At 39.4% G+C, this 18,690-nt stretch overlaps 1 protein-coding gene across 1 annotated transcript in view; it reads right to left on the bottom strand.

Moving 5' to 3' along the window:
• The window catches only part of swap70b (switching B cell complex subunit SWAP70b), a 135,011-nt gene that overhangs the window by 30,252 nt on the left and 86,069 nt on the right, over positions 1-18,690 (bottom strand). Inside the window, exon 7 of the mRNA XM_043705901.1 lies at positions 14,380-14,561. Coding sequence (XP_043561836.1) covers positions 14,380-14,561 — 182 coding nt within the window. The remainder of the gene's footprint in view (positions 1-14,379; positions 14,562-18,690) is intronic.

The following is an 18,690-nucleotide window of genomic DNA, read 5'->3' as shown; positions in this document are numbered from 1 at the left end:
CCCACCCCCACCCTCCCCTAGCTTAACTCTCCATGCTTCAGGCTCTCTGCCTTTATTCCTGATGAAGGGCTTTTGCCCGAAACGTCGATTTTGCTGAAGCTCCTCGATGCTGCCTGAATTGCTGTGCTCTTCCAGCACCATTGATCCAGAATCTGGTTTCCAGCATCTGCAGTCATTGTTTTTACCGTGTAACATCTGCCTGCCTAAGAAGAACAGGGGGCCCACCCAGACATTTGGGCTCTGCTGACACCTCAGCAGAAGAGCTGGATAGCAAATGTACAGACTTGTATATAGGAAAAATAAGTTTCGATGTCTGTATGTAAAGAAATGTAATGTGTGCACAAGAATGGCATGACCAATTGTATAGAGATCCAAATAATTTTATGAATAAAGTATATTTTTTGAAATAAAAAAAATTTAGTGGGGTTACTTCTGCTGAAATGTGACAAAGATTTTCATCCAATCCCCGTCCTTATGCTTTGTCACTACAGGTTTGACAGGGTAAGGAAAATCATCCCTATCTTATCGCTCCATGACAGGCATCATTAGGTCACCTAAACTAGGTCACTTGAGATTTTAAAAAAATCACAGCTGTTCAAAGCCACAAAAAAGTACTGCAAAGTACGATAAGCTCATACCTAACCTTTAAATAGTGCATTGCTCACGCTGGTGTTGTTATAGAAACAGTGTGTTGAGCTACTAAAGACATTTTCTTTTATTTTGCAATACATGTACGCAAAGTCCAACAGAAACCATACTCTGTCATCTATCACACACACTTCAGAAAATTTAAAGATCCAAAGGCTGCTTACGTTAAATCTAAGAGACTATAAATTACAGAATCACTGAAACAAAGTTATAATTCTCAGCAGGGTTTAAAATAATTAATGAGCGGACCAACAACTTTGCTACAGCTGCCAAAAACTGAAAAGAATGCAAAGCGAAATTAAACATGAAAATGACGATTACATGGGGAGCAAATTCAGATTCACTTCTCAGAGCATCTTTCCACCTCATTAACATAGGTCAATGTTAAATTAGGAAGTCACTCAGACTTCCAGTATAAAAATATTCAGACCTGAACAAAATTTATATTCATAGGTAACTGCTGAAGCATGAACACACATTTAAAGGTTCTCAGCGATGTAGATGAAAGAATCGTCAATTCGGGCAAATTATTCAAAGGTTACTGGGGAGGGAAATCACTGATTTCAGCAGACCACCCCAGCAACAAAACTGGATAGCCTAATGGAGTATTTTAAAATGTGAAGATTTATTTTAAATATACTTTAATTTGTTTGCATTTTTCAGACTGCTTCCTTCAGCATTAGTAAATTGATACAAGTCAAAGAAGCACATTTACCACCAAAAACTAAGATTGACTACAAAATTGAAAACAGGTAAATTTGTTAATCACATCACATTAAGCTGCAATAACTTTCAATATTTCACAAAATTGTGTGAAAAGAATAACACTAACTCGTTGAAAATCTTTTTTAATATCCTCTCCATTGATACTCGTTTCCGGATGGTAGTAAGTACAGTTCAGTGAGTCACTCAATGTAATTCTAAGGGACCATTTCAACATTAGCTCAGATAACAAGCCATCCCACCATGGTGCACATCATTACTGAGCTGAATTCTGATTGTGCTCAATGACTGTTTAATATCTGCACTCCCCTGAGGTTCATCATTTGAAAGATAGAATCTGGGAATATTTTCATGAACATTTTGACAAAAACTAACTCAGCATAGATTTCAGATCAAATTGGGGTTATTCTGGTCTTCATAATTCTGTAGCATAACGTTGAATACATTTAGCTACCCTGCCATTTGGTGAGGTCTCATATAACCAACCTGCGATTTACAAACTCTTCACAGACAGTTCACTCTGAAATAACTCCACAGACGCTGGTGTCCCATCACCAAGTCACCCTTTATTGACACATGGAGCTTCCTCACAGCTGCTTCTCAGGGTGAACAGGATGTCTGATACTCTTGTTCCTACCCGTCACCCAGGATTCCCTGATTTGACCAGATTAACAGCCCCAGTTGGGGAACTCATTCTATAAAGGTCTATTTGGCTGACCTCATTGCAATTACTATTTACACACACTTTCTTATTAACACACTGAATGTGAAGAATTCTAAATAAGAACCTTAAAAGTTACACTCACAAGAAGAAAGAACATTTAAAATTCATTGGGTTCAACAAAGGACTAAAAGTTATATTCAGGCAATCTTACACAATATGCTTCAGCTACTTGATGAAAAAAATGTCCCCAACCATTCAAGGAACCAAAGTATTTTACATTTGCTGATAATAACAGGTAGGGGTATCCTTCATCACCAGCACATGGAGAATAGATATTCAAGATAAATTGAAGATATTCTAGAATATAAAGGATGTGATGAAGCATTGTTTATTCGGCAAATTGTACTGTTTACACAATGTACAATGAAGACACAGATGTCTGTAGTGTATGAAACCAGGTGGATCTCGTTGACTACAAGATCCTTAATTGGTGTTGTTAACCTGGCCAATCAGGAAAGCCCTGGCTGACCAATATAAATAGGGGATTTAGAATCTCCTCAGTTCAGGGAAATGACTCCAAGCTGACTGGCCACAGCAGTGTACTGTGCACAAGTAAATAAAGGGTGACTTGGTGACAGGATACCAGTATCAACACAGTTATTTCAATGTGGATAAGTAAAATCTTATACTCAAGAGACAAGGTAAAAACAATGACTGCAGATGCTGGAAACCAGATTCTGGATTAGTGGTGCTGCTGTGCTCTTCCAGCACCACTACTCAAGAGACAAACCTAGCTGCCAATGTTTAATCCAGCTATTTTTGTTATGTTTCCCCTAAACCCCACACCACTGTAACCATACTTTATTGAAAGTAACTGATTCCTCCTGTTAACCGGACACATTCAAGGTACAAACTAAACTCAAAATAACTACACGTCAATCATTTTATTAAGATCGTCCGCAGCCTTTTTAAAAAAAAACTTATTCATGGGATGTGGGCATTACTGATGAGGCCTGCATTTATTGAGTATCCCTATCTTACCTCGAAAAGGCATTGGTGAACTACCTTCTTCAACCATTGCAGACCATGGGGTGTAGATACACCTAGAGTGTAGCTAGGGAGGGAGTTCCAGGACATTGACCCAACAGCACTGAAGAACCAGAGGCATAGTTCCAAGTCAGAATGGAGATGGTTTTTAAGGGGGAAGTATTCCAGTGCACCTGCTGCACCTGTCCTTCTCGATGGTAAAGGTCACAGATTTTAAATATGCAATTAGAGAAGCCTGAGAGTGTCGCTGAGGTGCATATTGTAGTTGATACACATTGTGCATTAGTGTCTGAATGCTGTTTGGGTCTTGTTGTATTTCAATTTGGACTGCTTCCGTTCTTGGTGAGTTATGAATTGTGTTGAACATTAGGGAATCATCAGCAAACATCTCTGATCTTACATTTGGAAACAAGGGCATTGAAGAAGCAGTTGAAGATGGTTGGGCATAGGACACTACCCTGAGGAATTCCTGCAGAGATGTTATTATTAACCTCCAATAACCACAGTTTTTGCCCTCATTCCCATCAATTCCAGTTTAACCAGGGAAGCCAAACACTTGGGGAAACCTTAGCAATAAATATGTAAGTTGACAGTTTACAAAGAGGAGTGAAGACTATGCACTGCATTTCTCAAGATATTTTCACATTATACCACCGCGACTATGCAAACAAATGGAAGAAAAATTAGAGAAATTAAATCAGAAATTAGGGGGGAAAGCAGCAGAACCAAATGGTTACTATGACTAAATGCAGAAAATGCAAGTGAAGCAGATTCAAAGACGAGCTGTACAAAGAGATAAAGCAGAGTAGAAGGTTCAACAACAAAGTTGTAATTCATGGTTACAAAATAATTGTTTCCACTTTGTGCGTAAAAGAAAGAATGGAAATGATCTCATTGTTTGTGCTTGCGTTTGTGTAGAAAAAAAAATTAAAAAGGAAAGGAGTAATCCAAAACAATGTGATAAGGACATGGCCTACATCCAAAGTTAACTAACCTGACCTTGTTACAGAACTGATAACTAGAACTAAAGGTTTGGAATATTTGCAAGGTTTGGTACAGAAAGCAAACAATTGCTTTTCTTGTGAAGTTGTTTATAGCATCAGGTAATCAGCTGCATTAGTAAGGGAACCTTGCTACTTGCTCCTTCAAGAGTCAAAAGTGAGCCTATTTTATAGAAGCAGTGATAGACTGATTCTATTATCAGTCAAGAACCCAAAGTTACTGGGAGTTAGGCTGAAAAATGGTGTGAGGCTACAATCAGATCAGCATCAATTTTATCAACCGGTGGAACAGGATCAAGGGGTTGAACTGCCTACTCCTGCTCCTATATTATCTATGCATTTAGTTCCCACACGTATTTTGAATTACGTGAGTAGATTTTACATTCAAGTTTGCAGAAATACAGATAACCATTAGAGGATAATTTACAAAATTGAATGCAACAGAGATGAGTGTTACAACCCAAGACCCTGCCCAATTATACCTCATCAGTCGATTTTCTCAACAGTACATATTTATTCTTCACTTCCTCCACTTTTAATAAATAACTTTCTCTCTAATTCCTTAACATCATCAATAAAATCGCAGGTCACCACCCATAATCCTGCAATGTTTAATCCGGGAGTACAAGAACAAAGCATTCATTAATTTTCCTCTATAAGTAATCATCAAATATCTTGTGGTTCAAGTAACGCAGTAACCTATGATGCATATCCATCCTTACACTGGTGAGATGGTATGAATATCCTCAACTTACCCATTTTTGTTTGGAGTGGGTCATTCCACTTCTCCCACTCCAATACTCAGAATTACCTCTGTTAACTCAAAATACTCTAGATATGTGACTGTGCCTCTGCCAACCAGTCAAAGCATAGGCTGTGGGTAGATGGCCTTCTGTACCTCAGACTCTGCACAGATTCTACCAGGATTAGAGATTCTACTCATTTTTTCTTCGAACATGGTGAATCTTTGGAACTCTCTTCTGGATAAGGTGGTGATACCAGAGTTCTTGAATAATTTTGAAGTTCAATTAAATGGATTATTTTAAGTGAGGGAATGAAAGGTTGTCAGGGTAGATGAGAATGTGGATTTAAAGGTACAATCAGATCAGTCATGAACAGCCTCTTCCTGCTTCATATGTCTCTAAAAACCAATTCAATTACATCAAAGCTGCAAAAACCTTTAAAAACTTAATTTGGTTTCAAAGGCCATCAGTGATGCCAATTAATAATTATACTGAAAGCTGGTGGAACTACAGGAAATCAATGTCTCACTGTCCAAAAGGATGCAATCCAATACTGTACTCCAGACTGAGTAAGACACCCAAAACCAATTCACATGAAAGGAATACAAGGGACAACAGATTGCACATGTCAATGCTGCATTTGAAACATGACCATTACAAGATATGATCCTTGATCATTCAAAAATAAAAGATGATTACATTTTCTCATAGGTTAAGACATTATAATGTCATGATTTGGAAGTGCCAGTGTTGAACTGGGGTGTATAATGCTAAAAATCACAATACCAGGTTATAGTCCAATTGGTTTATACAACGGATGAATGGACGCCACACAACAATCAACAGACAGGAGTGTTCCCTCCCGGTGGGAGAACACTTCAACGGTCCAGCACATTCGATATCAGATCTTCGGGTGACCATCCTCCAAGGCCGTCTTCAGGACTGGCAACAACACAAAGTGGCCAAGAAGAGGCTGATAGCCAAGTTTGGTACCCATGGGGATGGCCTCAACCAGGACCTTGGGTTCATGTCACACTACAGGTGACCCCACTGCACTACACACACATACAGACAGACAGACACACACACACACACATACACACTCCTACAGACCCATACAGTCACGCAGACCCTCTCTCATACATAAACTCTCTCTCATACACTCACACATTCATTCCGACACTCATACCCCTTTACAGTTAGATACATACACACACACACACCTTTGTGGGGTGAATTTGCACTTGCAGAATTGCATTTTATTTTGCTCAAAAACTGCATGAATCCATGTAATATTCTGTAAATCCCTTTTTTAGATTCGAATCAATCTGAACATTGGGGCATATTACAGCCTCACACAGGCCACCTCACCTCTTCATTGCATTATCTGAGCCAACATGGCACCAATTGTTAAAGTTCACTTGAGAATGTAACTTTAAGCAAGTTACGGGATTTATAGATGGAAGAAGTGAAACCAACAAGGTCATTCTAAAAGATGAGAGACTTAACAGACAATCCAGGTCTCTTTCAATATATAATATCAGTTGCATCACACTGTAAACTTGTGCCATAAATTCTGTGTCCAACAATTTTATACTCCACAACCACCTGGAAGGATCAACGCTCCAAAGGCTAGTGCTACCAAATGAACCTGTTGGACTATAACCTGGTGCTTGTGATTTTTAACTTTGTACATTATAAAGTGACACAGTTACAAAATCCAGAAGGGCTTCAAGTTTGCTTTCTGATCTAAGCTTGTAGAAGTGTTAAGATTCACCTTATTGAGTTAAGCCTAAGTACTGGGGAAAAATCAGCCACTCAACCTTTATTGCGATAGTATTCAAGAGCCTCAATGAATAACAGAAGAATCAGGTTTTTCTGATATGTTCTAAAATGTTCAGACAGGTATGAAGTCATGAAATGAGCCACTTGTGTACAGATTTAGAGGGTATTCAATTCCATTGTGGGAGAAATGAAATTTAAAATACAAATGTTCTTTCTGCAAAGCCAAATTCTTTAATGAGCGAAATGACCAATGTTAAACCCAGACTCTAAGCTGAGCTGTATTGCAGGAAATACCAAACAGAGGGAAAGGGCTTTTCTACACAATGAAATGCAGAATAATAATGGTGGGCAGTGGTTGGGGGAGGGGGAGGGTACACCTTCTAAATGATAAATAGCACCTATTCACTAAGACCTGGCCCAAGGACACAGCAGGTACTTTTAAATATTATATGAAATTAATAAAATTGGTCCGTACAACAGCTGTAGTCCATTTTGGCTTTGATTACAATGTTGTGTGTGTTTACCATGAAAGATGATACTCAATGAAGCAATTATAAAAGAGTTCCTAGGTCTAAAATAGGAAAACCCATTTAAAACCATTGGGAAGTGATGGCATGTCCAAAGAGTTTGATCAGGAAAAGAAGGTTAGAGATAAGGAAGTCGTCTGCAAAGTCAAACAAGTCAAGGGTTGTTTTTCAAGAACAGCAGTAATAATAGCTTAAAGAATAGTGAGGCAATACTTGAAGAGAGAGAACCAGTCGTGTGTCAATAGGGTGAAGGGAGTAGGAAGCAAATCTCATGAACAAAATGAATTTGGGGACAGCAAGAGTGGTTATAGTTGAGAAAGTAAAGAAAGCTGTGAGTTCAGGGCTAAGGTGGGAGAGCCCTCATAAGAAATTTGAGTGAGAAAAGGGATGGGAGGAAAGCAGCTAAATGGATCATTTCAATTTTAGAATCATAGAACAATACAGAAGACTCTCTGCCTTTCTACTGAATATTTTTTAGAGAGCTAGTAGCATAGCTGTAATGTCACTGCATTAGTAACCCAGAACTCAGGTAATGTTCTGGAGACATAGATTAAAATCCTACCACAACAGACTGAAAAATTTAAATTCAACAAAAATCTGAGAAAAAGAAAAGCTAGTCTAATGGCAACTATGAAACCACTGTCAATTATCATAAAACTCAATCTGGTCACCAGTGTCCTTTATGGAAGAGTATTATCATATTATCTTGTATGGCTTACACGTGCCTCCAAACACACAGCAATGATAAAGTCTCTTAACTGCCCAATGAGCACTAAAGAATGGACAATAAATGCTGGCCTAGTCAAGGATACACAGATTTCTCAAATAAATAACAAAAAAAATTCAGTGAGTTCCTATTTTTGAAATTTTTAATTTCTCCTTTATTTATCGAACTCTCCTTTGAATTCTCCTGTTGCCTCCACCTCATCAGCCAGTCCGTTCCAATGCTTACTGATGTTATATTCTATTCGTTTATGCATAAAGCACATTACTTGCTGTCCAGCCACCTCCCTCAATTTGTGGACAAACATCCCCGTCTCCTCCTCTTTGCATCCAATTTAAAAAACATACCACCGAGCTTATATTGGTTCTGCTCATTTTTTTGTTCACTCGTGGGATGTGGGCTATAGTGGCTATGCCAGCATTTACTGAACAACCCATGTTGCCTTGAGGTGGTGGTAAGCTGATTTCTTGAATACCTGTAGTCCATTTTATGACTGTATCATGGTCATAGGTCATCAAAGATCACAGAAATCCTACAGGGTAAAAACAATGACTGCAGATACTGGAAACCAGATTCTGGAGTACAGTGGTGCTGGAAAAGCACAGCAGTTCAGACAGCATCCGAGGAGCAGGAAAATCGGCATTTCGGGCAAAAGCCCTTCATCAGGAATACAGCGGGAGGGGGAGGGGGAGGGTACACCTTCTAAACAGAAATCCTACAGTGTGGCAATCCTACATTGAGTCCAAACAGAGTCTCTGAACAGCATCCTAACCAGACTCACCCCACTACCCTATCCCTGTAAACCTGCAGTCGCATGGTTAATCCACCTAACCCACACATCCTCGACATCATGAGCAATTTAGCATGGTCAATCCACCTAACCTGTACCTCTTTGGACTGTCTGAGGAAACCCACGCAGACATGGAGAGAATGTGCAAAATCCATACAGCCAGTCCCCCGAGGCTAGAATTGAACCTGGGTCCCTGATGCTGTGAGGCAGCAGTGCCACTGAGCTATCGTGCAGATTTTTGTTGAATTTAAATTTCAGCATCTGTTGTGGTACAATTTGAATCTATGTCTTCAGAGCACTACCTGAGTTCTGGGTTGCTAATGCAGTGACATTACTGCTATGCTACCAGCTCTCCAAAAATTATTCTGGGTTTATTCTCCTTCTAAAATGTGTTACCTCACACTCTTCTGTTATGTCCAAGTCTCAGGTAATCTCCAAATGTCAAAATTGTGCAGAAACAAGTAATATTTTACCGAATACCTTACTTATCTATTTCAAGTACTGCCAGTGTTACTAATATTAAAGCCTTGAATTTTATTGTATCCATTACCATAGAAACCTCATCTATCACAGCTTTGACAAAGTGGCTTTAAACTAAACTTTTACTACTTTCACAATTTTTCTCATCTGTGCAATAGATCTGCAGTCAGTTCACTTGCTCCTTACACACCTCTTATTGTTGTTACTACTCCAGAAAACCTTTAAAATGCCTTTTGCATTAATCATCAATCTATTCTTCGTACTGCCTCTTTATCCTTCATTTCCTTTGTCACTTGTCTACTCTTTACGTTCAGTCCAATTCTTCCTTGTATTATCAAACATGCAAGTTAGATGCCCCAGTTTTTGTTTCATCCTTTCTTCCAGCTCCTTCATTATCCAGCCAGCTTTTGCTTTGGTTGTGCTGCCTTGGGGAAATGAATGTAGAATGTCCCTGTTCCATCTCCTTTTTAAAAAGGCCATTCTTTGCTTCATTGATTATTTTGCTTGCCTTACCTGGGCCACATTCATTTTTAATTCACTGAATATGCCATTCCCAAATTAAGTATTTTTATTCTGGACCATATTTTGTCCTCTGTAACCAATCTAAATCTCACAATGTTACAATCATTATTCTCAAGAGGCTTCCTCATTTCATAATGTTCTCCATTTGTCCACTTCACGAGATCCATTAATGCTACCTTCCCATTGGACAAGGAAGTTCCCTTCTGACATTCACCTTCTTTAGTTAGCACAAATCATTATCCCAATTAGTACTGGAGTTATTAAAATCTCTCACCATAAATACTCTAATACTTACATATTTGTTAGTTCTGCAAGATGTCAAGTAGCAGAATGGTCGCTCCATTGCTGGCCTCCAATAAAACAACTTTAGTATTTGATCCCCCAAGGTCATTCTCTATGACATTGCAATATGTTCCTCAAACAAAATACATCCAACTCTTTTATTCCTTCCATATCTCTCCTGTTTATCTTAAAGAGATCCCTCCTATCACGATGGTCAATTTCTCAACCATTCCCAACCATGTCTTTAGCCATATATTAACTTCCCACATCCTTCTATCTCTAGCATATGGCACTGGATGTGACCAGAGGTTGATACTTTAAGGCTAAGTATTCTTATTTGCTCCTTGTTTCTGTAAACTTTGACCATGCAACTTTGACCCTCTTCTTTCCTTTATCATTGGTTCAACATGGAACACTGCCTTTACTCTATTCCTTTTGCTTGGAATCTTCTCCATGGAGTCAATTACTCTGTCACCAGGGAGACAACATATCACATACACTGAAAATATCAGAACTGCCAACTTTCTAATTCCCCATTACCACTGCATCCCTACACATTTCCCTACCTGTACCAGGATGTCCTATTGTACTGAATGTTGAATCTTAGTCTGAAAGTGTTTCATTCCCAACAGATTCTGCACAGTATGCCTCATCCTATCCTTCAAGGAGACCATCTGTTTCCTAGTGCGTAAGGGTAGGGGTAATCACTTCCTGAAACTGCAGTTCTGGAAACAGTTAACCAATGCATTGCCATTGAACCAGCCCTCAAGTTCTTTCACCAGAAATACAAGTTTAAGCAACAAGAGGTATCTCCTGTAATTATGGGCCTCCAGGATACATTATTGGGATTGCAATAAGAAAGCGGTCTCTGAAGTTCTCGCATGTGCTGCTCATTCCACATCTTCCGTCACCCTCAAATTCTGGGCCTATACCATCCTCTTACATCCCCAACCCCATAATTTCAGGGTCTCCCAGCCCCTCAAACCACAAGTTCCCATCCACAAGCAGGAGAGAAATGAATCTACCTCTGCACAAATCTACACAATCATTCAATCCCAGAGACAGAGATGTTATTGATGCTGAGTAAAGAAAACTCATTGTAACTTAAAACAGGAATCGGATTCCTGATGAAGGGCTCCTGCCCAAAACGTCAATTTTCCTGCTCCTCGGATGCTGCCTGACCTGCTGTGCATTTCCAGGACTACTCTAATCTCCAGCATCTACAGTCCTCACTTGTGCCATAGAACCTTAGTGCCTACTGCATTAAAATCACTTAAGAGCAGGACTAGATCATGTATCTTCTGGATTCCTGATTAGTGGTGCTGGAAGAGCACAGCAGTTCAGGCAGCATCCAAGGAGCAGCGAAATTGACGTTTCGGGCAAAAGCCCTTCATCAGGAATCCATAAGAAAATTAGATCTTAATCCCATAATAATGACATTAATAAAGTTTTGTGTTAAATTTTAATATCAAGATGTATCACTTGCTCTTATTACAAATGTAAACTAGAGAAATAAATTGCCAATAATTTGCAGATCCCTTTCAATTTTGAATAGCTTTCTCATACTATAAACTACTGTTCAGGTGTGTTAACCTCATATAGCCAGGCCTGCCAATTACAAGTCACTTGTACAGAAAAATAATAAGCAAAACATTAATTAATGCCACAATTTTGCTGCTAGCTGTTTATATAATAAGACTGTGCTGCTTTATTCCTGATGAAGGGCTTTTGCCCGAAACGTTGATTTTGCTGCTCCTTGGTTGCTGCCTGAACTGCTGTGCTCTTCCAGCACCACTAATCCAGAATCTGGTTTCCAGCATCTGCAGTCATCGTTTTTACCTCATGTATCTCCTGGATTCCGGTTTGCCATTCAATATGATCATAGCTCAACTGCTAGCTCAAGTTCTCACCTTATCCTCATATCCCTGGTTTTCCTTCTTGCCCAAATAATTATTCTCAGTTTTGAATATATTAATCGACTGTGTAATCACAGTGCATGAGATATAGGATTCCAAAGTTTCAGAACTCTGAAACAGTCTTTTCATCTCACCTGAATTGGCTCTGACCCTACATCTTGAGAATATTACTTCTGGACTCCCAGCAGACTTGCAGCATTAACCCCCTCTGAAAATCTTATACACTTCAATGAAGGCATTGCTCATTTTCCTAAGTTTCAAACTGTGTCGAGTTACTCTATTCAATTTCTTCATCCTAAGTGAGCATTCGCATCACAGGAATCAATAAAATCACCTCTACAGCATCCCCTCCTCGATCTTTTACTATAAAATCTGTATCCTATGATCCTGCCCCGCTAGCCAGCGATCCGAAAGCTTGTGCTTCCAAATAAACCTGTTGGACTGTGACCTGGTGTTGTGTGATTTCTGACTTTCTCCACCCCAATCCAACACTGGCACCTCCAAATCCTAGACCATAAGGGAAGGCTTAGTGGTTTGAAGGCACTCTGCAGTTTACAATTCAGGAGTGATCATTTTGAAGTGAAGCTTGTATTTTTTAAGACTGTAAATTGTCATTAAGTGCCTGTTTTTTGGGGGGTGGCATTGGTTGTAGAAACCTCATTGAGGTTGGGTAACTGGCATAACAGCCTATTAATTACTCAGTCAGTCAGTCAATCTAATAACAATCACGTTTTAAATTGGTGAAAAAATACATTTTGAAGGCTTTTGTCTTGCTCTTATCAGGAATTTTCCAAGAGGGGAAAGCCAACATTGACACTGGATGAGAGAGTGATGATTGGTTGGCAAGTGGTCTCTGGTTGATAGAGGTGTTGCCATTTATATTGTTACCAGTTAACAGCCAATGTTGATTTAATTTTAAAACCAAACCAAGTTGACTTTGATTGGTCATGACATTGACCTGAGAAATGAACCAAAAAAAGTGTCTATCACCTACTTTGTTGAGTTGGAACAAACACAACGTGTGTGTATGTTCTTTCTGCCAGCAAAGAACTGGCCCTCTCTATTAAAACATGTAGCTTGCTGTACACACAATTACACTACATTACGAACCTAACAACCCTAAATTGGATGTCAACATAATTCCTCACACATTCAGGATTATCCAGTGAATATTATGCTATTGCACAATCACATTTAATGTTAGACACTCAGTTTTGCAAGTGCAGGTGGTTGGCTACAGTTCCTGAAGAAGGGCCTGTGCCCGAAACGTCGAATCTCCTGTTCCCTGGATGCTGCCTGACCTGCTGTGCTGTTCCAGCAATAAAGTTTCAACTGGCTACAGTCAGTACCTTGCGAGCTGAGATCAGCTGAAGTGATACATTGTTTGATATGATCCACCAATCTTTGGGCAAGCAGCCTACTTTTACTTCACCACATTACTCTTTCATTTGATATACAGAGTGGCTTTTTGGCTTGACAGCAGTATTCTATTAATGTTCTATTAATTAACACCATTCATGTTGCTACAATGAACACCATTAGCTTCACTTGTTGGTTTGAGCAATGTGTACGATTAAATATGTAGACCTTACGTCCCAAAGACTAGCAGATTGTATTAAAGAGCATTAAAGACCATGTCTGTTTGGCTGCTCACAACAAGCAAGGTAGTGACTGTACCCAACTAGCCCAAACTTGCAAAACTCACAACGTAATATCCAACATTAGATGTGATTCTACTATTGTACAACAATTGCTGGATAATCCAGAATGTGCAAGGAATTACATTAACAACCAGAATTATCAGCTATGCTCACAACGTGGCATATTTGTGAGTATTAGAAGCTACACATATAAATATGATATGGAGGTGCCAGTGTTGGATTTGGATGGACAAAGTCAGAAGTCAAACGACACCAGGTCATAGTCCAACATGTTTATTTGAAATCAGAAGCTTTCAGAGCACTGCTCCTTTGTCAGGTGAAGTTCCCAAAGTTTGGGATTTCAAAAATACCTGTTGGAGTATAACCCGGTGTCATGTTACTTCTAACATATATTACTACACAGATTCCTTTTCTTTGCAAGCTGAAAGAACATCTACACACAGTATGCCTTTTTCAACTCAACACAATCAGCGTCAGCCAGTTTCTGGTTCATTTCTCACGGCAATGCTTGAACCAATCGGAGCTGACCTGCCTCATTTAAAATTTAACAAAGCCTGGCTGTTAACTGTCAATCAACATTAATGAGCATATTCTCTGTGGCAAAACCCCTGCCATTCAAAGTATACTTGCCAGCCAATCAGCACCCTCCACTGCTGTGTAAATATTGGTTTTCTTCTCAAATTTGCATACTTGAAAATATGTGCAAGACAAAAAGCTTAATAAAATATGTACTTTCTAAACAACACTCATGTTCTGTACTATCGAATGACCCTGTCTTAAATTATTGGTTATCCATTTTCAGGAAACCATTTATCACTTCTATAGACACACCTATCCATACGAAGCTCAGATCAAGAATTCCTCACCTTACGCATTTTCTCTAATTCTTGCTGTTTATCTTCATTTGCCATTTGCAGCTCTTTCATTCGCTGTGCTATCTCATCTTGCTCTGCTTGTATTTTCTGTCGTAGTTCTCGCCGTTTCTGTCGTCCTTCCTTGTGTGGAGGAAGTCTCTGGTCCCTCAAAAAGTTGATGGCTGTTTGAATAGCTATTTAAAATGAACAAAGTCAGAAACCAAACACAAAGCTATACTTGTCAGGTGTTACAGAGTCAAAGTTACCACTGTTAGTGTCGCTATGGTTGACCAGCACTCATTCTACTCATTCCCCTTGTATCAGTACCAGACTGCACCACAGTGGAATGCAGTTACCATGTCTCGATTGCTTTTCAAGTCTGACTTCCTGAACACTGGAACCAGAATTTATGATCTTTTGCAGCCTGTAAAATACTGTAATAAATCAAGCTGCTGAGAGTCTGGGCAAAGTTATTGTTAAAAATCTATTGGCCTTACAGGAAAACTATTTTATTATCTGGAACTCATTATTGCCGTATCAACAAAAAACTGAATTCAGAAACAGGAATGACTCAATAAAGGCAAACGTTATGCAATCCAAGATGCAGCTAGAATAGATATATAAATAGATTCACCGTGGGAAATAGGGGCCCTCTCGTGGCACAGCCATAGTGTCCCTACCCCTGGACTGAGACACTTGGGTTCAAGTCCCACCTGCTCCAGAGGTGTGTAATAACCTCTCTGCTCAGGTTAATTAGGAAAATAGATAAAATAATTTTATTTTAAAATGCAATAGGGTTAGTGATTGACCTCTCTCCCCACCTAGGAATATGTCTCTTCTGTATCACACCATTATCAATCTAATCTTAAAGGATGTGAAGAAACAGAAAGACCTGTGCATGAATCTTTGAAGGTGGCAGGACAAAATGAGAAAATTATTCATATTAAAAAAAGTTGGATCTTTGACTTTGTTAATAGGGAAATACGGTACAGAAGTAAAGAAGTGATGATAAACCTTTGTGAAATATCGACTGGGCCTCAGCTACAGTGCTGTGATCAATTCCAATACCATTTTAAGAGGACATGTTACAAAGATGAACTGGAATGGTACCATGGCTGAGGGATACCAATTGTGAGGAAGGACAAAAGAGGTATAGCAGAGAAGGTTAAGAACAAACCACTATAGAGGCAAACCACTATAAATGCCGGAGGAAACATCACAGAAGCGCTTCACAGGAGGCTCCCAAGCACTGAGGATGTCACCTAGACAGGGGACGAAACGTCTGCAACACAAATTCCCAGCTCGGCAAACAGAACCACAACAACGAGCACCCAAGCTACAAATCTTCTCACAAACTTTGAAGGTTAAGAACAGTTTGATGGAGGTGTTCATGAATGGTGTTGATAGTTTTCAGTTCACAAAAACCAGTAGTCTGATGACATAGATTTTAAGTTGAGTGGCAAAATGAATAGAGACAACAGAAAACTGTTTTTACACACAAGAGAAATTTACAATCGAAAATTTACTTGAGGGAGCACATAATGCACCTACAGGAAAAAAATTACATAAAAGGAAAGAGCTCAAGGGTGATTGACTGTATAACTTGACTAAACAGCTGAGGGCTTGACGGGCTGACTGACCTTCTTCTGTGCTGCCTAATTCTACGATTCCAAGCCTGCCCACATTTATTTTACTTACAGTCCTCAAAATCAAAAAGTGTGGTGCCGGAAAAGCACAGCCGGTCAGGCAGCATCTGAGGAGCAGGAGAGTTGACATTTCAAGCATAACCTCTTCAAAGCCAAATAAGCTATTTTCCATCTATTTGGGTGGACTATATTTCAACCCAATGATATATTCAAGATGGAAAGAGAGTTTAATGGCATACTAAAGTAGTTAACTGGTTCTACAAAGCTGTGATACACTCATGTAAATGAAACAACTCCACAGAGACTGGTATCCCATCATCAAGTCACCCTTTATTTATGAGAGGAGAGTTCTTGACACTGATCTAGCACCCTCAGAGCCAGTTCTCAAAGTGAACAGGATGTCTGACACTCGTCTGTCAGCTAGGGCTCTCTGATTGGACCAGATTAACAGCCCCAATAAGGGAACTCACATTCTAGAAGGTCCACCTAGCTGACCTTGTTACAATCACTACAGTAACCATGATAAATTCAAGAGAATGATAAAGGGTAAGTATTGTCAGAACTCAAAATTAATTTATTCTATTAATTCCTTCTGTTTACATAAATTGCATTACAGATTTAATTTAAACTATAAAATATTATAATATTTAGACACAAGTGAAAGACTTTGAGAAGTTGTTTAGTTTTAAAAAATCATCAATTTGTCAGATACTTCTAAGCATTTATTTAAACTTTAAAATGCCCCCCTGTTCTATTCAATCACTGAGAAAAGCAGCCTGTTTGAAAAAAATCTACATATGATTTCCCAGCCGATCAAGGCCAGCTTGAATAACATATTCCAAAACGGTCTTCTGCTGAGTTGAATTAATTAGATATTATCCTTCTATGCCTTCTTTACGATAGATATTAGCCCCAGTACTCAAGTGTAAGTAACATTTCCAGCATTGACAGTGACATGGGATTCACAAAGTTTTTTTTCAAAAAGGAATTATAAAAGAGTTTTAAAAAAATCAGAAAGCTGCAAACTCCAAAAAAGTATTTCAAATCACCAACCGAAATCTATAGACATTTTGCTGACACACCCATTTTCAAAACATTGAATTATTCAGTGAAAATTACACATAATCTGAAAATAATGGGAGTAGTGATCCAGTGAATCAAGTAGTTTTCACTTTTTTCTATAATAATCTGCAGGTCCTTTTAAACACTTCTGGTCAATGGAAAGGATGAAGTAGCAAACTGAAACAAGGCTTTCCCTTTTAAAAAAATCCTTCCATCAGTTGTGAGTACTGCTGGCATGGCAGCACCTATCATCTATTTCTGACTGCTCTTCAATCGAGTTCCCGGCCATTTCAAAGAACAGTTAAGAGTCAACCAGATTGTTGTGGTCCTGGAGTCTCACGTAGGCTAGAATTCCTTCCTTGAAAAGGACATTAGATTTTTTTAAAAATGCTAATTGATGATAATTTCACCTTTTATAGTTTCAACTTGCATTGATTTGAACTTAAATTTCACCAACTGCTGTGTTGGGATTTGAAAGCACATCCCTAGAGGATAATAAGTTGCCATTTGTTGATGACCTTTACTTTCAATGAAATAGAATGAACTCACAGAGCTGATGCAATTCACCTCTTTACAGGCTAATCTGAAGGGACACTGGCACAAGTGATAAGCTGAGCAAATCTCCACCCTGCTGATTTAGGAATTAAGATCCTAAGAGAACATTAGAAATTAACTCAATTTAATTAATACGTTAATAAATTCAAATTGAAACTTTAAAGTTCTCAGTGTTTATGACAGTGCAGAGCCACTGTATCACGAGAACCACAAAAGGTATCTCATGTTATTTTGTTTACACTAACCAAAGTGATCCCTTGAAAATGAACCAGCAAATTCTACATAATCATTAACATTTGGCAGCATATCAAGTTGATTGATGCAAGATCAGGGAATGGAATACATCAACTTTGTAACAATGAAGCTAACTCTAATTTCTACTTTTATTCAAAGAAGCCCACTTCTTGTTGCAAGATGGCCTTTAAATGTTAAGAACTTACTTGTATTCATATTCACCACCCACGCCCTCCACCTCCTCCATGATTTTCGCTTTCCCGGTCCTCAACGCCTTATCTTCACCATTGACATCCAGTCCCTGTACACCTCCATCCCCCATCACGAAGGACTCAAAGCCCTCCGCTTCTTCCTTTCCCGCCGTACCAACCAGTACCCTTCCACTGAAACCCTCCTTCGACTGACTGAACTGGTCCTCACCCTGAACAACTTCTCTTTCCAATCCTCCCACTTCCTCCAAACCAAAGGAGTAGCCATGGGCACCCGCATGGGCCCCAGCTATGCCTGCCTCTTCGTAGGATATGGGGAACAGTCCATCTTCCACAGCTACACTGGCACCACCCCCCACCTTTTCCTCCGCTACATCGATAACTGTGTCGGCGCTGCCTCGTGCTCCCACGAGGAAGTTGAACAGTTCATCCACTTTACCAACACCTTCCACCCCGACCTCAAATTTACCTGGACCGTCTCAGACTCCTCCCTCCCCTTCCTAGACCTTTCCATTTCTATCTCGGGCGACCGAATCAACACGGACATTTGCTATAAACCGACCGACTCCCACAACTACTTAGACGACACCTCCTCCCACCCTGCCCTCTGTAAAAAC

The sequence above is a fragment of the Chiloscyllium plagiosum genome, chromosome 16 (assembly GCF_004010195.1).
Source record: "Chiloscyllium plagiosum isolate BGI_BamShark_2017 chromosome 16, ASM401019v2, whole genome shotgun sequence".
Taxonomy (NCBI): Eukaryota; Metazoa; Chordata; class Chondrichthyes; order Orectolobiformes; family Hemiscylliidae; genus Chiloscyllium; species Chiloscyllium plagiosum.
Note: the sequence above shows the minus strand (reverse complement) of the source record. Positions and strands in the feature narration are given on the sequence as shown.